Source organism: Podarcis vaucheri (assembly GCF_965113315.1).
Source record: "Podarcis vaucheri genome assembly, chromosome: 2".
NCBI lineage: Eukaryota > Metazoa > Chordata > Lepidosauria > Squamata > Lacertidae > Podarcis > Podarcis vaucheri.
Window position 1 is genome coordinate 67,246,713 of NC_138760.1, and position 22,563 is coordinate 67,269,275.

A 22,563-nucleotide genomic window follows, 5' to 3' on the forward strand; every position below is an offset into this window, starting at 1 on the left:
TACCTGCGTGGAGCTATCCAAGGTCCTGCAACTCCTGCCAGATACTATTTATATATAATGGGAAGCCACCTCAGATATCTGTCATATTCTGTGGGGTCCTACTATGACCACAACAAGACACCATTATGGACATTATTTTTTTTAAAAAACCAACATGAAAGAGAGGTGGAATGGGACTGCAGGTGCCTGACCTCTATGCATTCATAAAAAGGTCTGAAACGAACCTCTGCCCTGCAGGTACATCTGAGCATATATATCTTCAAGCCCTAAGTGGTTATTTCGCTTTTTCCTCTGCATGCGTTGGTGCTTTTCTAAACAGGTGTGTCTTCAAGAGCAAGAGGAATGTATTGTGTGACTGACTCACCACCATATGCCCAAATCCCCATTTCTCAACACAGGCTGACATCTCTGCTACTTCTCATCAGTCTCTGCAATAGTGTGGTATATTATCATTGAACATTAAGAATAACTAGGATATGGGCATGTGCCAAAACAATCGCATTGACTGTTTTGTCACATACTCAGCTTCATTGCTCAGCTTGCATCGTTGGTCTCCTTCAGAGTTTTGTAAAGCAGCTCATATAGGGTTGTGGTGATCACACAACAAAGAAGCCAAAGAAGCCATAGCTATATAGAGCCACAGAGAACAGCAAAGGATTGAGAAACACAATGCAATGTTGCAGTATGTTGCTGATTGCTTTTCTGCTATATCTGGTATGGGAAGGACTGTAGCTCCATGGCAGAACTCATGCTTTGCACATGAAAGATCCCAGATTCAATTCCTGGCATTTCCAGGCAGGGCTTGGAAAGGCTCCTGCCTGAAACCCCAGGGTAAGACTGTGAGTAAAAAATGTTGAACTAAATGCACCATTAGCCTGACTCGGTGTATCCCTGTGAGGGATTGGGGAGGCAGAGAAAACAAACATTTGAAAAGATTGTACACTTCCACCCCCTTTGCCTTTCTCAAACCTTTTATGGTTTGGGGAACACAGAGGACAACTGCAGTCAAAAGGAATGGTGGTGGCAAGCTTTGCAGGCACTGAACCTGCAGGAGAAGCTAGGCTATGCATTTATCACATTCATGCTTCCCTGTTCAGTATTTTCTCACTCACTTAACACCATCTGCTTTTGGAACTATGCCTCTTCATTTTCTCTTACTGTGCCTCTATAACTTGTGCTCCTGTGAGTTAATTTAAACACTGCCATATTATTCTAGGGACATCAGATGGGACATATGGCATAAGTCGAGGACATGACGATGTTCCTACAATCCTACGCTGAAATAAACATTGCTGTGTGCGCATGCACACACACGTATTATACGAGACATGCTGTGAAACTCACTGTCTGGGACCAAGGTGATGTTTTGAGTATCCGTGCCCAAGAGGTTTTGAGTAGCACAACTGAGGAAGACTGGCTCATCTACTCTGTGGAGGTGCAGCTTGCTTGTCACGATGTAAATCCTCATATCATCTCGGTAAGTGGTGTTTGTTTCCAGAACCATCTCTTCAGAGGCATTCACCAGGGTTTTGGTGGCTTCTGCATCACACCTGTTGTTGAAGATAATCAGCCAATGGAAGACAGCCCAGCTTCTTCAGATGTTTGATTCATTCATGCTCCATCTGAACTGCTGCAACCCAGTCCTATGCCTGCTTACTTAAAAGTAAGTGTGTACGTGATTGTATGCGAGGTCTAGTTGGAGACATTCAGTGCAACATCAAGTATGACCCTGAAAGTACATGATGCAGCCCCCTTGCTGAAGCCGCATCTGGTCATTTATTGAGACTCCTATTCCATCATATTTTAATTCCATCCTATGCTACTGGAAGTCCCAAGCACAAATGTACCAAACAGGCCCTTCAGAAGTGATCTCCTTACCATTTGGCATTATTGCAGGTATACCAGACAACCTCTGGCTGGGGCATTCCTTCTGTGATGCAGGTCACTGTTTGCTCCCCACTGGTCGTGTTGCTGTCCTCTCTCAAATGGGTCACCTTTGCTGGTACTGGTTATATTGGAGGAAAGAACACAAGAAAACAAGGAGCTGCTTAAAAGGTAGGAAGGAGGTGGTTGGAATAAACAATTCTCAGAAAACAGACCCCCACCTCTGCCACCCGAAAGAAACATTTGTATTACAAATTATACTATTATTGATAAATACCCAGAATCAGAAACATAGTAGTCCAATTTGAGTCCCTAATTTTGATGGTGTATATATAAACATTCCATTTCCTGATTTCCCAACCTAATAATCAGGGCATTTACATGTGTGCTGAATTTCAGGGCTCAAACTCATTGAAAATCGCCCTAACAATTGTGATGCTCTTGTGAGTCAACTGGTTACAGAGAAATCCTGTGCTTTTGCTGCACTGTAGGTTGCTAATGCTGGTGTGTGTGTCAATATATAGTTGTGATCCTGTGCACTTTCAGAGAGAACAAACAGAGCAGCACCCATCACAGGACATTTGTGACCTTCCAGCTGCCCAACCCTTGAATCTAGTCATATACACCAAGCCTTAGGAGCCACCAGATGGAACTGTTGCCTTGTAGGTTTAACACACATTAGATCCCAGGTTCAAAGCCTACATGTGGTCACATGGTAAAACTGGCTGGGAGGTCAGAGGCTAGAACAGCAAAGCACTATAGCCAGTCAGAGGAAGTTACCGTATTCTTCGCTCTATAAGACGCACCAGACCATAAGACGCACCTAGTTTTGGGAGGAGGAAAATAAGAAAAAAATTATTCTGAATCTCAGAAGCTAGAACAACAAGAGGGATCGCTGCGCAGCGAAAGCAGCGATCCCTCTTGCTGTTCTGGCTTCTGGGATAGCTGCGCAGCCTGCATTCACTCCATAAGATGCACACACATTTCCCCTTACTTTTTAGGAGGGGAAAAGTGAGTCTTATAGAGCAAAAAGTACGGTATTCCATGGACTGACTTGTGGATGCTTGTCATCCTTCCCACCTCCTTGATCCTATTCACCCACATGTGGTTTTCCATTGTCTGCTGCTTATTGCTCCAGCAGATCTTGTTATGTATCTGCCCCTTCAGCCTTCATTTCAGGCTAGATCTACACCAGGGGTCAGGAACCTAAGGCCCACGTGCTTGTGGAGGTCGTTTGACTGGCCCACGAGCTGCCCCCAAACTGAGTTGCCCACTCGCGCGCTGTGCTAAACTGGCGCAGCACGGCGTGGGGACTCGCTTCCGCAGCGCTGAAAATCGCATCTGTGCAGATGCAGATGCCGATGCCAAAAATCGCAGGCTCACGTGCAATCTGGTCCACAGAGGGATCTCCACAGGACTGATCTGGCCCAGGCAAGATAAACCTTGCTGACCCCTGAATGCTACACACCTACACACAAAATGCTCTGAAAACAATCTGCAAAAAAAGGCCAAAGAAAAAACCATTGTAAAGCTCACAATTGAAAATATCATTGAGTTGCTATTTCAGCTCTACAGCGCCATCCGGTGCCACAGTGTTATAAAGTATTTATAATGCTGTATTTTGACTAATGTAGCAGAGTCTTCACACAGTCTGGTTGTATGGTTCACCAGGGAGATGGTGAGATACCAGGATGCTGTCCTTTTGCTAGAGAACATAAGACCAGCCTGCTGGATGAGGCCAATGGCTCATATAGCCCAGCATCCTGTTCTCACAGTGGCCAACTAGATGCCCATGGAAACCTGCAAGCAGTCTGCCCTCATGCAATTTCCAGCAACTGGTATTCAGAGGCATAATGCCTCTGACAATGAAGGTAGAACATAGGCATTGTGGCTATGGTTGGTGGCCATCACTGCCTCCTGGGAGAGTTCCATAGTTGAACTATGTGCTGTGTGAAGAAGTACTTTCTTCTGTTTATCCTGAAACTGCCAACATTCGGCTTCATTGCATGTCCATAAGTTCTATTATTAGAAAGGGAGGGGGGGAATTCTCTATCAACTTTCTCCATGCAATGCATCACTTAATAAACTTCTATCGTGTCGCCTCTGACTCACCTGTTCCCTAAACCAAAAAGTCCCAAATACTACAATATTTTCTCATAGGAGTGCTGCTCTATCCCTTTCATCATTTTGGTTGCCCTTTGCTGAACCGTTTTCGAATCCTATCTACAACATATTTTGTTTTTTGAGGTGAGACAGCCAGAACTGTACACGGTATTCCAAATGCAATCACACCATAGATTTGTATAATGGCATGTATGATATCTGCAGCTTTATTTTCAATTCCTTTCCTAAAGATCCCGAGCAAGGAATTTGCCTTTTTCATAGCTGCCACACACTGGCTTGACATCTTCATTGAGCTATCTGCTATGACTTCTTGCCCTTGGTCAGTCACTGCCCATTTAGATTCCATGAGCATATTTGTGAAATTAAGATTTTTCGCTCCAACATGAATCACGCTGAATTCCATTTGCCATTTTAACACCTTTTCACTCAGTTTGGAGAGATCCTTTCGGAGCTCTTCACAATCTTTTTGTTTTAATGACCACAAACCATTTAGTATCATCAGCAAACCTGGCCACCTCATTGCTCACCCCTATCCCCAGATCACTTATATAACAAGTTAAAAAGCACAGGTCCTAATACTGATCTTTAGGGGACTCAACTTTCTACATCTCTCCATTCAGAAGCTGAATACAATGCATAACCTGAGCTCTGGTGGGATGTGGAAGTGTTTAATGCTTTAGGCTAGGGATGAGGAACTTGTGGCATTCAATATGTTGTTGCTGAACTCCTGCTCCCATCAGCAGTGGCCAGGAATGATAGAAGTTGCAGTCCTCCCAGCAACATCTGGAGGGCCAAAAGTGCTTCATTCCTGCCACAGACCCTCTTCCATTAGGAGCTCCATTGTGAAGGTGGGTACAGGTGTGGGGGGAGGGAAATCCCTTTCCGCTTTGCGTTATTATCACACAGAAACAGTTGTCAAACAAGCAATTTTATTGAACAGTCACACTGAGAGAATAGGTTCAGAAATTAAGATGGGCACATGGGGTTCCCAACTTTCTTGTTCCAGCAGGGCTCCTAGGCCTTTGAAAGCTGCATGACACACAACAGGGTACCAGGAACATATTTTACTGTTACTGCATCCGCATCCTAGTGTGTGACTGCACCTGCTACATGGCTGTCTGTGAAGCAGCTTGCACAGGTACAGGAACACTGTGAAAGCAAATGGTGGAGATCCCATGTGGAAACAATTGCATTCACTCTGGCAGCTGTTGTTGTGGCAGGTCTTGCTGCAGGCCTCGATCACAGTCCACATTCTGTTGGACTTGGAACCAGACTTGCATCTGCACCTGTTGGAGGGTTACCTGGAAAGAGAGACACAGGGGCAGTGATGAGTAATGGTCAATATTATGTTGTTCCGGTGCCCAGGTGCTCAGCAGGTGGTTGTGAGCAAGTGATGAAAACAAAATGCTTTAACCTTAGTGCTCTTCCACGTCCCGTGCCTCAGACCCGCCCCCCCCAGCCTGGAGACGCCTGACAACTGCATTCAGAGACTCATCTGTCAATGGTCACAGAAACAAAACTCACCTATCCCATGTAGGGGAGCTGTAGTGGAATTCTGGCTGCTGCTACTTTTTACTCCTCTTCATGTGCCAAGTCCCGATCCTGCAAAGAAAAAGAGGTCATGTGTTTTTGGCCAGAAGCAGCTGCCGCGGTGGTTGAAATGAGTGCTTGGTTTTCTCCAGCAGAAATAGCTGTGCTTTCTGCTGCCTTCACGGTGTCTGGTGTAGTTCTTCCTCCCTATTTATGATGTGTGCCCTGTGTGGAATAAATTTGTGCTATCTGCTGAGCAGTGGCAATGGGTGAGGTGGGGTGGAGCCACCCTCCCAACACTGCTTATCTGAGATAGTGGAGAGATTAGGGCCATGCTGGCACTGGTGGGACTGCTACCAGCATTCCATTACTTCCACCAGGACATCCATATGGCCTAACCTCACTGTCATCTTGACTTGTCATAGGCCTGCCCAGATATGCTGCAGTAATGCTGGCATTGCAAGTATGTCTCCGCAGCTCGATCCCACTATATATGTCTCTATACTGCTGCTGGGAAGGGTTGTTTACCAATATGAAGTTTCCAACATTGTGAGGAATTGGGAACATGGAAGGTATGTCATGTCATGTCATGTACAGGATTCGTACTTTGAGGCATGGACTTCCCCTTCCTTGCTTACCTGTGTGGAGAACTTTGTCCTTGCATCTTCTGTCACAGGAGTGAAGCAGAGTTTCCCATGGGGTGTTTGTCTCTGAAGTCCCGAGGCGGAGTTATCTGCAAGGGTTTTTGCTCTCTATTGATCCAGCAAAGCAATTCTTATGGACTTAGCAAGCACACCGTGAAAGAGAGAGCAGAATGAGAGGGCCAAGAGAGAGTGGCCTGAACTTACCCATGAAAACATTTTAGAATACTTGGCCTGCCATGTTAAAAAGCACCTGCCACATGGGCAGGCCCATTCATGTGCAACATTCACACAGTACTGCCATACACAACCGCACTGCTGATTGCAAGCATGCTAAAACTCCACATGTATGGATGCCACATGTGGTGGCGGAGTAAATGCCAGAGTAAACATGATCACAGATGTAACTTTTGCATGAAAAATGTACCCACTCTTTCTGAGTGCTTAATACAGTACAGCAAAGTGGCCAGAGACTTGATGAAACATGAACAGTCTGACAAAGTACGTTTTCCTTTCCTAAACTCTGCAAATAGAAACCTGCATTCAGTTAATCCTCCAGTTTTGCATGTGAGTCTTTGGCAAGGTCTGCAGTGCAGTGGGAGGGAGCCAGGGATGTGAAATATGCACCACTCTGATTTTATTGGTGCGCCTCTGTCATCAATGCTGTTCCCTACAATTGGTTTTTGTTTGTTTACTGTGCTATGGCTTTGTATTTGTACTTCAAAACAATAAAGCATATTTGCAAAAAAGAAAAGAAAAGAGACTCATTTGTTCAGTGGTACAGAAGTGAGTGCAGTGTCAATCCTTTTGGCAGTGGGACAATGCTAGTTCCCTGCCCTTGACATTTGTGTTGCTTTTGTTTAAATGAGCTGGGTTGATAAATAATTTCCTAGTGCAAGATAAATTTTTGCAAAGAAATCTGCTCACCATTAATCTGTAAGGTGAAGGAGAGCTCTTTCAAGTCATCTTCATGGAATGCTCGGACAGTATATAAACCTCCCTCACTCTGTTTCACCCTCACAAGGGTTAGAGTAGTATGGTACCTGGAGGAATTAGAACCTTATGTAAATTAAGATGCTGGAGCAGATGATCAGCTCATGTAGAAGCACGAAACCTGCTACAGTTAAAGTGCCATTTCTGCCAAGTCCCTTCAATCAAACTAAATTTGAAGACTCTTGTAAAATTATTGGAGCAATCCAGAAAATTGCCCATCATGGGCTAAAAGAGACTTTTTTCTTTCTTTCAAGGCAGGAATTTCCCCCCTACTATATACAGAAAAGGAAAGCCACAGTGCTTTCGAAGCACACTGTAGTCATAGTACTTGCTCTGTCATCTTTTCCCCATCCTGGTTTGTTCATGCAGGCTGACAGGGTGTGTGTGACCATGTGGATCCAGGCAATGGTTAAAGCATCTTTGTATGAGGGGATGGTCCCTGCCACTTTGAAGGAGGTGGTGGTGTATCCACCCCAGAAAAACATGATCCCTGGAGTCTGAGGTAGCTGATAACTACTGATTGGTCACTAAGATCCCCTTTTGGGGCAAGGTGCTCGTGAGGGGAGTGGTGGTTCAGCTGCAGGAACTTTTGGAGGAAATTGATTATTTGGACCCATTCCAATCTGGGTTCAGGCCAGGTTTCGGGCCAGAAATTCACCTTGGTTGCTCTGATGGATGCCATTTTCTCTGAACAAGATTGCCAGTGTATGAGTGATGGTGGCACCTGCCCAGGAAATGGCACAGTTCATGTACCACCTGAAGCTGGTGATAAGCACTCTTTGCCACAGAGAAGACTTGGGCCTCCATGTGCAAATGTGCTCCCAAAGCCTCAACAGCATACCTATTCCTTCAGAAGCAGTGCAACCCCTTCTAGAAAAGACGAAATGCCCAGTTCCTGGACCTAGGAACCACTCAGACACAGCGTCTCTGCTTTTAACAGGATTCATTTTGTGAGCCCTCATTCACTGCATCCAGGCAGGCACTGGTTCAGCTTGCACACAGCCTTAATGGAGACTCACAGCTGGGTGTGATCAGGATTGTGCGCCCCAGATGACTACTCCCAACAGCTTCATATAGATGCTAAGTAGCATCAGGGATAAAATAGTGCCTTGTGGCACCCTGCAGCTATGTTGCTAGGGTGTGGCATAGACTCCCAATACCATTCTTTGAGACTAGTCTTGCAGGTAGGAGCAGAACCACAACAGATCAGTGCCTTCAACTCACAGAGATGTTCTTGGAGGATGCAGTGGTGGACAGCATTAACAGCCACTGAAAGATCCAGAAGGAGCAACCAGGGTCACACTCCCTGGCTGATTTTGCTAGCTCATCCGACAGCAGACACTTACTTGGTTTCTGAGGAATTCCTGGTGCTGATGGCAAATTCACTGTTGCTCTCTGAAGTCAGGGGCTGATTATTCTGAAGCCAAACGATGGTTGGGCTTGGATACGCCTCAATCAGCACATGGAAGGTGTGGCTTTTGTGCAGTTCAGCAGACATTGTGTCATTCAGAATAGTGTGGAAGGTCACAAAGCCATGCTCTAGATAAGAAAAAGTGGGAGAGAGAATTCACAGGTAAGCAGAGTGGCTTTGACTTTGCCATCTTTCCAGCTTCCTCTTTCAGATCTATGTGTTCTGCAGTTTGAACAGCTGAACAGAAATCAAAGTGACTGAGTGGGTAGGAAGGAAATGGGATAAAGTTGAGAGACTGGAGGAAAACAGAGTGACCAGCGGGGAGCAAGGGGAGAATGTAGAGTGTCACAAGGGGAAAAGAGAAAGAGCAGAGTCTCCAAGGCAGTGCATGTGCACACATGTTGGATCCAGTAAAACGGATGGTTTTAATATTGCACTTCTTTCATGGGTTACCAACATCCCACCATCAAGTCACGGCTCACATCTGTTTCTTAATGGAAACAACAGCAAAATCACAGATCTGACACTTTCCAATGCTGCCATGGTGCAAAAACATGAATCTGAGGCATGGATCCTTAGGGATCCTTGTAATTTTTACAATTCCTCCCAAAACTACCATCAAAACATAAGTCACCTTTGTGTACATAAGTGTGTTTGTGACTTATTGGTGGTTTTGTTGTCATTTAGTATAAAAACCATGAATACATGTGAGGCTCTGTGTTTTGGAACAATGCTTTTGCGCTCCTCAGAAACACCAGATCTGTGGTTTTAACAGTTCACCAGTGCAAGCTTTTGGGGGAACCCACTGAAAATTATACAGTCAAGAGGATCTACTTTAATTCTACTGGATATCCAGACCCCATGGAAAAGTGTTCACGTTTTATGCTTTTCTGTCTGTTGATGTATGACCTGGCTGAAGAGGGAAATAAGTGACCGGAGGGAGAGGTGCCCACAGGCCCCACAAAGGTTGGCAACTCTTTTGCAAGATATTAGTTCTGTAAAATAATCAAAGCTCAAAAAGGGGGGGGGGGGTTCATAGACTCAGTTCAACGCCATCTAATTAAATTCCACCAGGCTGATGGAATTTTATATACAAACATACCAATCACTCTGATAAAGATGCTTTGTGTTTCTTTTTGCCCATGATAGGTGTCAGTGGCCTCGCAGATATAATCTCCTTCATCCTCCAGCTCTGCATTGTGGATGGTTAAGGTGGTACTAGTATCGCGACTGCCCCTTGTTCCAACATCGGTCCATGGTTTTACCTCCTTGCCTACCTGCAGAAGAATGGTAAAAAGATTACATGATGTAAATAGCGCTTAGCATTACTGGAGTTTTTTCAAGTGTGTCGAAGGGTTTGTTGAACCCACGTAGCCATGCTCAAATGATTGAAGGTAAGAGCATAAGTATGCGAGATAAGCCTGTTGGATCAGGCCAATTGCCCATTTAGTCCAGCATTCTGTTCTTACAGTGGATGACCAGGTGCCTATGCAAAGCCTGAAAGATGGATAATGCCCCTTGCAGTGGAGGTAGAGCATAACAATCATGACTACTAGCTACTGATGTATAGGTAAAGGAGCCTCTATATGAGTCATGCAGGGATGTGCAAATTACTTCTCTGCTGTTCATATGGCACTTGCATTTGGCATCTATTTTCCATCTAACAAATCAACACATCTGATGTTGAAAGGCCCTTAGAAGAAAGCACCATGGCAGTGTGCTAATACATAAGTAATAAGACACCTTGGTATGCTTTTTCCCATTCTTCTACTCAAGCAACAGATTGCGTTCACTCTTTTATTTATATTTTATTTTTAATAGGAGTATTTACATACTACCATCTCATAAAGTATGCAGTCCCAAAATAATTACTGATTGTGGGAGGGAGTGTCCACATTTGGCTTTGTAGCCCAGTTATTACACTCAAACAGTTGCCTCTCTGCTATAATGACTGCCCACCCTTCTACAGAGAAGACAACATGGCAATTAGTCCATCACTTGTGTTATGTCCAGTCTGGATGAGATGAGAAGACAAAACAAACCTCCTCTCCCTCCCAGCCACTCCCCACCCCCCCACCCCCGGCCATTTACTTACCTTCTGGCCAGGATAACTCCAAGTATAATTGACCAGATCAATGCCTCTCACTGCACAAGTCACACTGATATTTTCCCCTTGTTTCAAAATAGTTTGCACAGCACTGACAGTGACATTGATGACGGAGGTAGGAGAAGAGGAAACTATAAAAGGGGAAATTTCAAATTAGTATGAAAAGAAGCCAAAATTACAGGAGGACAGATTCATGTGACTGAAAATGCACATGGGATTTTCACCAAGTTCATATTGCTGGCTTCATGGTTGTTGTATGATTATTCCTTTGCACATTGAGTTTAATTTTCTCTCTATGAAGATGTGAGTAATCCTGCTGCCACCTCAAAAAATAAATCTCAGCATAGGCTAAAGAATAAATATGGCAACACAATGGAGTAATACATCAGGCAACTGTTCCAGGTGCAAAGCACACTGAACACTCTGCGGACATGGCCAATTTTAATTGAGCAGGTCCACTTCCAAAAGGTTGTCTTGCACTTTGGGCAGGAGGGTGGACTGGCTTTATCTGCTACATGTTGTTCAATGGGTGAGACTCAACACCAAAACCCAAAATTAGGTTGCTGTATTTCAGTATAGAAAGACCGTAACTTTTAACTGAAGAGCAACTCCTTTGCCCACATTAGATGAGGAAAGTATTATGAAAAGGTTCACCTTGGATGCTGTACACATAAAATGTTTCAGAGTCAAACTCCTGCTCGTCCAATGTTGCCCTGCAGATGTAGGACGTGTCTTCAAAGTACCCCTTGAAGCCTTGTTGTGCAAAATAAGTGCTGGGGATTGGGTCATCGATCTTCTTTTCATAAAGGGTCACTCTTGTGTTAGGGTCTGTCACACGGCATGGGATAATGTCTTCACCATGGCCTGTGGTGAAAACAAATGTGTCCTCTTGGCTGCTAGGTACAAATGGCAAAGAGGGGTCTATAGGTAGAAGAAGGTGGAGAGAAACCAATTAATTATGCAATGGCACAGATAATATTCAGTAGCAATAATAAAAAAGATGAATTCCTGGCATAAAACATTTGTAAACTGAACGATGAGTAAGAATAATAATTTATTATTTATACCCCACCCATCTGGCTGGGTTTCCCCAGCCACTCTGGGCGGCTTCCAACAGAATATTAAAATATTATTAATATTAAAAACAATACAGAATAACGATGAATTGGAAGAGACTCAGCATCGGGTTTAGTGTTATTGGAATAGTAAAGGTAAAGGGACCCCTGACCATTAGGTCCAGTCATGACCGACTCTGGGGTTGTGGCGCTCATCTTGCTTTATTGGCCGAGGGAGCCGGCTTATAGCTTCCAGGTCATGTGGCCAACATGACTAAGCCGCTTCTGGCGAACCAGAGCAGCACACGGAAACACTGTTTACCTTCCTGCTGGAGCGGTACCTATTTATCTACTTGTACTTTGACATGCTTTCGAACTGCTAGGTTGGCAGGAGCAGGGACTGAGCAACAGGAGCTCGCCCCGTTGCGGGGAATCAAACCGCCGACCTTCTGATCGGCAAGCCCTAGGCTCTGTGGTTTAACCCACAGCACCACCTGCGTCCCTCTTATTGGAATACTACAGACCTATTTTCTCTCTAGCTTGGACAAAGCAGTGTTTCCCTCTTGTCAGACTGGAGTTGTTGCAAAATAAGATTATATATATATCTAAGTTAAATTATTTCTTTAAGGTGGGCCATCTCTGGAGATGGTAGGGTTTTGTGGAAACTGGACATGGTAAAGAAAAGAGGAATGGGGCTAGAAGCACACTGCCCACAAGAGTTTGGGTTGTTTGTTTCTTGCATAAGCCACAAAGTTAAAACCTTTGGGCATTCACAGGCCCAAACCACACCACAGATTACTTTTCTTCAACATCCTCCTATATATTCTACTCTTCCAGATCTCCATGCATGCACACCAACCCAGAGACTTAAAAGGAGCAAAGCACTGCAATCACCAATACCTGGTACAAAAATGTAGATGGCTTTTTCCTCTGCGGATTGTTTGTAGAGACAGGAATATTCACCCGTATCATAGCCGGTCACATTCCTGAGTGTAAGGATGCTAATAAAAGTGTTGTCCCTTCTCTCCAGCCCAGTGTCTAATACGGATTTGCTGTCCTTTTTCCAATAAATCTCGTTCTGCCCTGAGCATATCACAGAAAAATCACTGTAGAGACTGAGGATGACTTCTTGGTCATTAGGAGAAATCTCCAGGGAGCTGGTTTGTGGCAATCCTTGAAGAAAAACAAATCATAAGAGAAACACTAAAGTCCCACAGTTCAGAAGCTGAGGTGGTGGTGTTAGTCACTTATAGAATCATAGAATCATAGAGTTGGAATAGACCACAAGGGCCATCGAGTCCAACCCCCTGCCAAGCAGGAAACACCATCAGAGCACTCCTGACATATGGTTGTCAAGCCTCTGCTTAAAGACCTCCAAAGGGGGAGACTCCACCACACTCCCTGGCAGCAAATTCCACTGTCGAACAGCTCTTACTGTCAGGAAGTTCTTCCTAATGTTTAGGTGGAATCTTCTTTCTTGTAGTTTGGATCCATTGCTCCGTGTCCGCTTCTCTGGAGCAGCAGAAAACAACTTTTCTCCCTCCTCTATATGACATCCTTTTATATATTTGAACATGGCTATCATATCACCCCTTAACCTCCTCTGCTCCAGGCTAAACATGCCCAGCTCCCTTAGCCATTCCTCATAAGGCATAGTTTCCAGGCCTTTGACCATTTTGGTTGCCCTCCTCTGGACACGTTCCAGTTTGTCAGTGTCCTTCTTGAACTGTGGTGCCCAGAACTGGACACAGTACTCCAGGTGAGGTCTGACCAGAGCAGAATACAGTGGCACTATTACTTCCCTTGATCTAGATGCTATACTCCTATTGATGCAGCCCAGAATTGCATTGGCTTTTTTAGCTGCCGCGTCACACTGTTGGCTCATGTCAAGTTTGTGGTCAACCAAGACTCCTAGATCCTTTTCACATGTACTGCTCTCAAGCCAGGTGTCACCCATCTTGTATTTGTGCCTCTCATTTTTTTTGCCCAAGTGCAATACTTTACATTTCTCCCTGTTAAAGTTCATCTTGTTTGTTTTGGCCCAGTTCTCTATTCACCCATTGTTACCCAAAGGTCTCCAAGCAACTTACAATACATGGCAGTAGAATGTGCAGTGGTGAATTCAGAAAGAGAGATCAGAAATGGAAGCAGCATATTAATCATTAATAATGCATTCATTGTTTTAACTCTTGAATTGCATGCAAAGCTCAACTGCAATCCTGATTGCTTTAGTGGTTCTAACACACTGGTCAATCACAGATGTTTCATAAAAATTCATAGGCATATATGAGATAATTGGCCTCTTTCTCCACCTACTATTTCTCAACCAAAAGTGAAAGCCTGGTGTTGGTCCTTAATTGCTTTGTTATGGCAAAACCAAACATTATAAAGAAAACACAGATTTGCTCAATGATGATTATATGGTGTGAATAGATAATTAAGGTTGCAATCCTCTACGCACTTACCAAGAGACAGGTACCATTACATTAAATAAGATTTACTTCTGAGTAAACGTGAATAGGATTGCACTTTCAGACATCAGCACCAGGCCATAGGCAGGCATAGGCAAACTCAGCCCTCCAGATGTTTTGGGACTACAACTCCCATCATCCCTGACCACTGGTCCTGTTAGCTAGGGATGATGGGAGTTGTAGTCCAAAAACAGCTGGAGGGCCAAGTTTGCCTATGCCTGGCCATAGGAAAGCCACAGGATAATGCATATATTTTCTTCTCCTAGAACGTTTAATATTCTGGCTTTTTAATACTAAGTTGAAGAAGGGGAGACTCATAGGAACAAACTGCATTTCATTGCTTTTTTCTATCATGTATTTAAAAGGTGAAGTGTATTCCATGACACTTATTTCCATTATGTGATTTCATTTGCAGGTTGTGTTGGATAGATCTAGTCATGTTCCAAATGTGAGAGGAAAATCACAACAAAACTAAAAGTAAAATTGCCAGGAAATCTTTCGGAAATGTCAAGGTAGACAATGTCTTCCTGAATTGCTTCCTATGAGCCCATCACAGCTGCCAGCTTCCTAGCTTTTGCAGAGAGGTTTCCCAATGTTACCAGAGAGTGGAAACAGCCATATAAGAAGGATATGCTATACTCCACTTAACTGTCCTCCTTCTCATTGTGTAATTGTGCTCCCACAGTTATTATATTGGTCATGGAAGTACAACAGTCACAAATCATTTCCCATTGCATAGGACAATGAAAGGAGAGTGCAAAATGCTTCCGTTTAGAAATGCACACTGCAGCTTGTCCTTAGAAAGACAGAAAGAGTCTTGCAGATTTATCACCAGGCTATCTCTCCATGTAGTACTGCCAATTCCAGGATTTCAAAACTCATCAATCTGAGCTTCCAAAATATGGATTACTTTATTTATTTATGGTGCTTTTCAGCACCCTGCCTTTCCATTAAGAGGTGGCTTACAAATGTTAAAAACAATGAAATAATACACAACAAAAATGGAAAAATATAGTAAAGGGACCCAAAATATTTGAAAGACTTTTGTTTTTGTTGTTGTCAGCCACCCTGATCTGCTTTTTAAACATATTTTGCCCACATCTAAATAATAAAAAAATGTTCCCCACAAATACAGCAACAGTGACTTACTATGCTCAGGACATTTAGAAAATAACATGAATAAAAGGTGTAATTGTAGCAGGGGGAAAACAGGATGTTGAGGGACAGCAGTGGAGACTGTGAAGCAGTAAGTTTTGAGCGTGGGCATCTAGGAAGCAGTTCTGGCCTTGCTCTTGGAGCGTAAAGAAAGTGAAGGTACTCATGTTGTTTCATTTGGTGCCAAGGCACAAAATCTTTATTTTGAAGGTCCCTTGCCTGAAGGATGTCAGATAGACAGCTTCTTCAGCTGCCAGAAAACCTCTGCCAGAAATCTTCCATTTGTGTAGAAGAAGGAGAAAAACACTTTAAGAGACCTGCACAATTTGCAAATAGGGATGAACAGATCACTTTATTTCTAGTCTGTATTGGTTTGCATGTGCTCCATTTCTCCATTTAATCTCCAATTTTAAAATAATTCAAAATTCATATTTTTGAATGTATTTCCTAATAAATATACATTTTGAACCACCCCTCAAAACACACATTTCTAAATCTATTTCTCCATCTTTATATGCATTAGGGTGTTTTTTTTAAGCCAAGAAAGGTGCAAAGACTGAGGGATAACTGTACTTCAATCTGCATAATAATCCAGGAGATGTGGATCAGATCAGTTCATACTGAAATTCACAAATAATTAATTCCTTAAACATTGCTGTTTATAAGCGACCAAGGTGAACTCAGTCCATATAACAGCAATGGCAACTTCAAGCGAAGCATTTCACTGAGTGGATGTGCCAGTCTGCTAATTTTTGCACATAAAGCTGCATAATAATAATAATAATAATTTATTTATTTATACCCTGCCCATCTGGCTGTGTTTCAGGACACAGCAACATGATGAAAAGCTGACAACCCTACTATGCACACACAAACATTTCTTTCATCCCACTGTCACTTCGGATGAATTTTTGCAATTTTTTGAAGCAATACCACACAACATCTGAAAAAAGCAGGAAGAGTGTACAGCAAACCACCAGAAGCATCCCTTTTTAAAAGCGACTTAAACTTTCTGAAAACCCCCCCACAATCCTTTAATTTGGTTTAGCTTCAGAGAAGCATGTGGGTACTTCTGCTTAAACACAGGGTAGTTTCAACTTCCCTTTTCTGATAGCAACCCTTATATGCCCCTTAAAATCTCCCTAAAGGTTTTGGACCCTCTGTGGCAGCAGCTCATTCCACCCCATTTTGTTTATGTATTGTGATATATGCGGTTCTTATCTGATTGTTTGCAATTGTATATTGAATCATTTTTAATTGTTTCACTTACAAGGCAGTGAAATTACTTTAAAGAGGGGTGGCATATAAATGTTTTAAATAAATAATAAACAATAAAATAAATGGTATTTATTTACTTTTTGCATTTATTGATGATCTATTAATAACACCCTATAGGGAGAAAAGAGAACATTTAAACATTAAACTAGCACATGCTCGAGAAAGCCTCCAACCTTCAAGAGAGAGCTTGCGAACCTGAAGTCCTCCAGATGTTGTTGGATTCCAATTCCCAGCCTGCATGGCCAATTGCCAGAGATTAAAGGGGTTGAAGTCCAGCAACTTCTAGAGGGCCACAGGCTCACCATTCTTGTTTTAGAGGCTACCACTGATAAGCAAAATTAGCCTCTCCCTTGCCTATACAGAAGCACATTGCACATACTTGGGTTCATCCAAGCCTCTGTCTTCAACCTAAATCTAGCTCCTCATAGCTGCTTTAAATGGAATTGTGGGCTGCGTATTTATTCCTGTTTTGCGAGTTGTACAGGCCTGCCATACAAGAACAGGAAAATGAGCATGTCGCAGCCTATGAAGGGGAAAAAAGTCTTTCTTTTAAATGCTACTGTGCCTGCACACTAACACTGCATGCACATGGCTAAGACAGGGGGACATGTCTCAACAGGAGAATTGCCATATCTGCACCTCCTTTTCTCTTCATCTATCCTGTGCACCGTGGGGATTCCTTGAGCAGTTCACACAGACACACTTAGTCATGTGTTTGCTTACCTGTGAGAAAGAACAGCAAGAAGAGGAGCATCTTCAAAAACAGAAGTCGCATCATAGGAGTTTCTTTTGTAGCAAGCAATGCCCTGTTAAAAAAGCAAATTCTTGTGAGTAGAAAGCTGGAGAATACCCAAGTTCCATTGGAGAAAACATGAGATTACAAATGTGACTAGCAATTCCACAGGAGACATCTTCTCCCTGTAGACTTAATTACTAACATCCTCTTTCTCAGCCCCAGACAGGGACCACCAGTGTAGGTGGAGAGAGGAAATCAGCAAGGGAAATCCAAGGTAATCAAAAGTTCAATATGGTTTTTGGCTGCCAACCTTTTGACAATGAACACTGAAGCGAGCCTCATACAGAAGGCAAGTCCACAAAGTGCAAATCCTTGGACTGGTCATACACTGGATCAATGTTGGTGAACAGCCAGCCTATGCTATCTTCCTCCACACTATAGGTTGGTTGTGTATTGAGTGCATGCTGATTGCTGAAGATCCAAACAGAGTCTGCAGGGATTGCTCATAATTCCTCAGCTTTAATTTTGGAACAGCGTTAGCATAGGATCATAACCACAGCATTCCAGATTAATGAGCTATGAAGCATCTTTGTGACGACTCATGGTACTTCCTGCGTCATCTAAGGGCCAATTTATTTTACTAGCTGGATATAGTAAGTGTACAGAGTGTGTATGTTTGAAACCACTACAACTCATCTGGTTTTTATATATATCTTCTGAGCAACAACACTTCTCCTGTACATGTGAGGATTACTACTAATCATAACACTTGGGGTTTATACAGTGATTATTTTTTTTTTGCAAAGTTAGCAAATTATAGAACTGTGGAGTAAATTCCTTTTATTCCCACTTTACAGATGAGACAGTGAGCCTGAAGATGGAGGCCACACCCTTTATTTAGAAACTGGCTGTAGTACTTTCTACTATGTTCTTATGTATATTCAGTATGCCACTCAGGGTAAAGGTAAAGGTAAAGGTACCCCTGCCCGAACGGGCCAGTCTTGACAGACTCTGGGGTTTGTGCGCCCATCTCACATCTATTGGCCGGGGGCCAGCGCTGTCCGGAGACACTTCCGGGTCACGTGGCCAGCGTGACAACGCTGCTCTGGCGAGCCAGAGCCGCACACGGAACGCCGTTTACCTTCCCGCTGGTAAGCGGTACCTATTTATCTACTTGCCCCCGGGGGTGCTTTCGAACTGCTAGGTGGGCAGGCGCTGGGACCGAGCAGCGGGAGCGCACCCCGCCGCGGGGATTCGAACCGCCGACCTTTCGATCGGCAAGCCCTAGGCGCTGAGGCTTTAGCCCACAGCGCCACCCGCGTCCCTGGCCACTCAGGGTACTTTTAGTAAAATAGCGAATGACTATGAGCAGGACAATGCATCCTGCATTGCTGCTCAATGCAAAACAGGAAGTGCCAACCTGCCCTGCCCTTCCCTACCGCACCACCCACTAGGCCACCTTCACCGAAGAAGTGGTGCTGTTTTCCAGCAAGATCTCACTGAAATCTTGTGAGATGTTGTGCACTCCACAATATCTTGTCAGGTTTTGGTGAGATCAGCACTTTTGCCTCATGGGTGTGCTGTGCCTGGTTATGTGATTGATCTCTAACACTCACAGTTTATTTAAAATCCTTTCTTTTAAAAAATCTAAAATATATGGGGCTGCATATGGATTTGCTATTGCCTATATACGATATGGTGTGTGACTGATTCTATTAAAAAAAAAACCCAACTTTCCTAAGCGCAGTGGCCAATTATGACTCTTTGAAAGTTGTCATGACTCTTCAAGGAACAAGGCCAGGGATTCAGAGGAAATATCATTGCCATATGTTCCCACTGCACCAGAAGGTTTAGCAAAAGCAGAGTCTGAATTGCCAGCACCTCCCTAGTCTGTTGAGTTCACATTGCCTCAGTGAAACCATCATTTCCCCTGGTTGCTGAATTGGGCCAGACCCTTTTAAATGAAGAGGCTTTGAGCACTGGAAGGGGAGATCACCGCCCCGGAAAGAGCTGCAGCTCTATTTAGGGCTCGCTTTGTGTTTGCCTGCCATTGAAGCATTTCGAATTGGCTTGCATGACCTTTCAGCCTGAGCTTTGCATGGAGCTATCCAGGGTGCTACTTGCTTTCCTTGAACTTTGCCTTGCTGGAACTTGACCCTTATCATATTTGGCATTGCCTTACTAGAACTGGAAACTGGCTTTGCCTTGCTGGAATCTGAATCACTCACTCAGCTCCCTACCCACCACCAATACTTGGGATGGAATCCTATCTGGCTGAGACCACTGAAAGAATAAATAAATTCCAATAGACGGTGTAATTTGTATGCCCCTTCCTGTGATATGTTTTCCTTAGCAAAATGAAATATGTGCCTTGCCAGCATGCAGAGATCAGTACACTACAGATTTCAGTTTATACAATCTATTTATCATATTTCTTGTGTTAAGTATGTACTGAATATTTTTGCAAGGTTTTTTTTTTTAAAGACTTTGTTTGAAGAAGACCAATTCGGCCATAATTCTATCATTCCACAGTTCTAGTGACTAGAATTATGGAACTATAGGGACACATGTTGGCCTGCAAAGAAGATTCCTCCCTCCCTCATGAGCTTTCTTTTCCACCACCATCAGCAGCAAGAGGGCTGGGCTGGGGTCTTTGTACATCACATGTCCATAGTGACTCCAGTGACCTTTGCTCGTAATAGCTCTATGAACTCTGATCGGTTGATACCACATGCCCAGAGATGGCAGCAGTAGTGGCAGCAGAAACACCAGTTTAACTGGAGAAAGGGCTCTCAAAAACATGACTCTTAAAAACATCTCCTTACCCCTACCCCCCTGGTCGACCTTCCTTGATACAACACATGATACAAGACTCATTTTATTATTGTGAAGTGCTTTGTGAACCATTATGATGGATATGCATTATAGGCAAGTGTTGTAAAACAATAAATGGATAATTCCAGAAAAGTTAAGCTGCCATTCTATGTACACATACTTGGGTATAAGTTACACTAAACCCAATGTGCATGCATAGGATTAGAGTATTACTATTTCTGAACAGAAGTGAGAACTTCTCCATACCCCACAAGGACTAACCTTCATATCACAATGGTAGCTTGATAACTGTATACAGTCATACCTCGGGTTAAAGTAGCTTCAGGTTGAGCATTTTCGGGTTGCGTTCTGCGACGACTCGGAAGTAATGGAACGGGTTACTTCCGGGTTTCGCTCGCGCATGCGCAGATGCTCAAAATGACGTCACATGCATGTACAGAAGCGGCAAATTGTGACCCACGCACATGCAGACGCAGGTTGCATTCTGCTCAGGAAGTGAACGGGGCTCCGGAACAGATCCCGTTCGCATCCAGAGGTACCACTGTAAATGTAATGGGGTGGGAATCTCATTTATAAGGAAATGCCTATTCATTCAATTTTTCTATGCACAGCTGCTCCCTTTATTCCCATAGGATTCAAAGGGAGGATATAATAATACATTATTATTATTATTATTATTATTATTATTATTATTATTATTATTATTTCTACCCCACCTTCCCCAGCCAAGACCGGGCTCAGGGTGGCTAACACCAAATATATAACACATTAAAAACACAAAATCAAATGATTGGTTAAAATACAGTTCAAAATCACATTTAAAATCAGAATAAAATTAAGTGGGAACCCACGAATCACAGCCGTAGGGGTAAGTAATATTAAATGTTCACCAGGCCCGCCCACCCGTGCTGGTCTCATATGGGCCAATAGAAAGAGCCAACTTTCTGCCTGAAGAAGTAACTCTCTGCCTGAAGAGAGCATGCCCATATCATATATCTAAATAACATTTGTGGATCTGATTTTATCAGCAAAGGGGGAGCATGATTGAGGAGTACAGTGTTCTCCTCCCTAGTGGCTTATTCCCCCAGTTTTCTTCCCTGAGTGCTTAGCTCAGCAACCTGGGATGGGGACTATGTGAAGGAACCAGCACCCTTCACTCGCACACCTGCTTGCTGTATCAAAATTGGATTTGTCTCTCTGTTATGCGATTTGCACAACTCACCTGGAGAATATTGCAGCGGCGATCATTAGCTCCCTTCTCTTTCCTGGTTGTAGCCTACATAAACGGTCTTAAATGGTTTAAGCCCCATATACCGTTAAGACTAGGTCCTCCCATATATCCCATTCCAAACTGTAAGATCCGCCAGGAACATCTTCTTTCTGATACTGTTCTCACACAGCAATGAGGCATTCTCTGTGGCCATTCCCTAGATATGGAACAGTCTCACCCTGTAGGTGTAATAAAATCCAAGCAGAGTCCTATCAGTCTGGGCTGGCTTTCAGAGTGAAGGTGGCAGAAGGTGCACATAGGGTAGCTTTTAATAATGACATCTCACTCTTTAAAAATACATATTTTTATTATCCTCTTGAGCTTTCAGGTTGAAGAAGGTTAGAAAAACAAAGAAGCAAATAAATGTTCTTATCCCAAGAAATAGTCCCTTTCCAGACAACTGTTTCAAGGGAATGTGCAGACATCACTCAGCTGCACAGGAAATCCAAATGTTTTCCCTCCAGATAGTACATCAGTTGTGGGGAAATTTCATTTTGCAAGCCCTCAAACCACAAGTTAATGGTGCTGGGAAATGCAACCCCCTCCTAAGTTCCCCCACCCACCCGCTCTGCTAGTGTTCCTATTTTGATTGATTGTGCCTTGGATGTCATGAGCAGCTGATGGATGGTGCCCATGGCGTCATTGGTGACCAAAGGCATACTCCTGCTCACTGCTGCTCATGGCACCTTTTGGAAAGCTATTTGCCCAGGTTAAAATTGTTTTTCTAAGAAGCTGAGCTTTCTCTGCCCTGCCAGACTATCAGGTTCATATAACCTTTGCATTTAAAAAACATAATAATCCTGGTGAGCACCAGCACCTTTCCTCACTGCACTTTCATCCCCTGCCCTCTAGTTTCTTCCTATTTTGTTCCTCTTTGGCTCTGCGTTCCTCCTCTTCAGTAATCACCTCTGAAGCATGCATGTACTCTGGTTTCATTTTTGGTTTTAAGTGGGGTGGAATAGCAAACAGGCACAGTACAGAGCTATTTCTCACTGCAGCAAGGAGTTAATAGTGGGACTAAGAAACTGCATTACTAGTGCAAATCAAGCCAGCACTATGTTACCATACTAACA

At 43.5% G+C, this 22,563-nt stretch overlaps 1 protein-coding gene across 3 annotated transcripts in view; it reads right to left on the reverse strand.

The window, feature by feature from the left end:
* The window catches only part of PDGFRB (platelet derived growth factor receptor beta), a 72,118-nt gene that overhangs the window by 20,728 nt on the left and 28,827 nt on the right, over positions 1–22,563 (reverse strand). For 2 of the 3 annotated variants that reach the window (XM_082211748.1, XM_082211746.1), the window contains exons 2-10: positions 17,373–17,455; positions 12,646–12,918; positions 11,345–11,611; positions 10,679–10,821; positions 9,686–9,860; positions 8,519–8,711; positions 7,107–7,222; positions 1,879–2,005; positions 1,345–1,550 (exon numbers count right to left, since the gene is read on the reverse strand). In XM_082211748.1, the coding sequence (XP_082067874.1) occupies positions 1,345–1,550; positions 1,879–2,005; positions 7,107–7,222; positions 8,519–8,711; positions 9,686–9,860; positions 10,679–10,821; positions 11,345–11,611; positions 12,646–12,918; positions 17,373–17,427 (1,555 nt within the window). In that variant the 5' untranslated portion in view covers positions 17,428–17,455. Of the gene's footprint in view, positions 1–1,344; positions 1,551–1,878; positions 2,006–7,106; positions 7,223–8,518; positions 8,712–9,685; positions 9,861–10,678; positions 10,822–11,344; positions 11,612–12,645; positions 12,919–17,372; positions 17,456–17,695; positions 17,842–22,563 lie in introns of those variants that run through there. The other variant, XM_082211747.1, reaches the window with a different exon arrangement.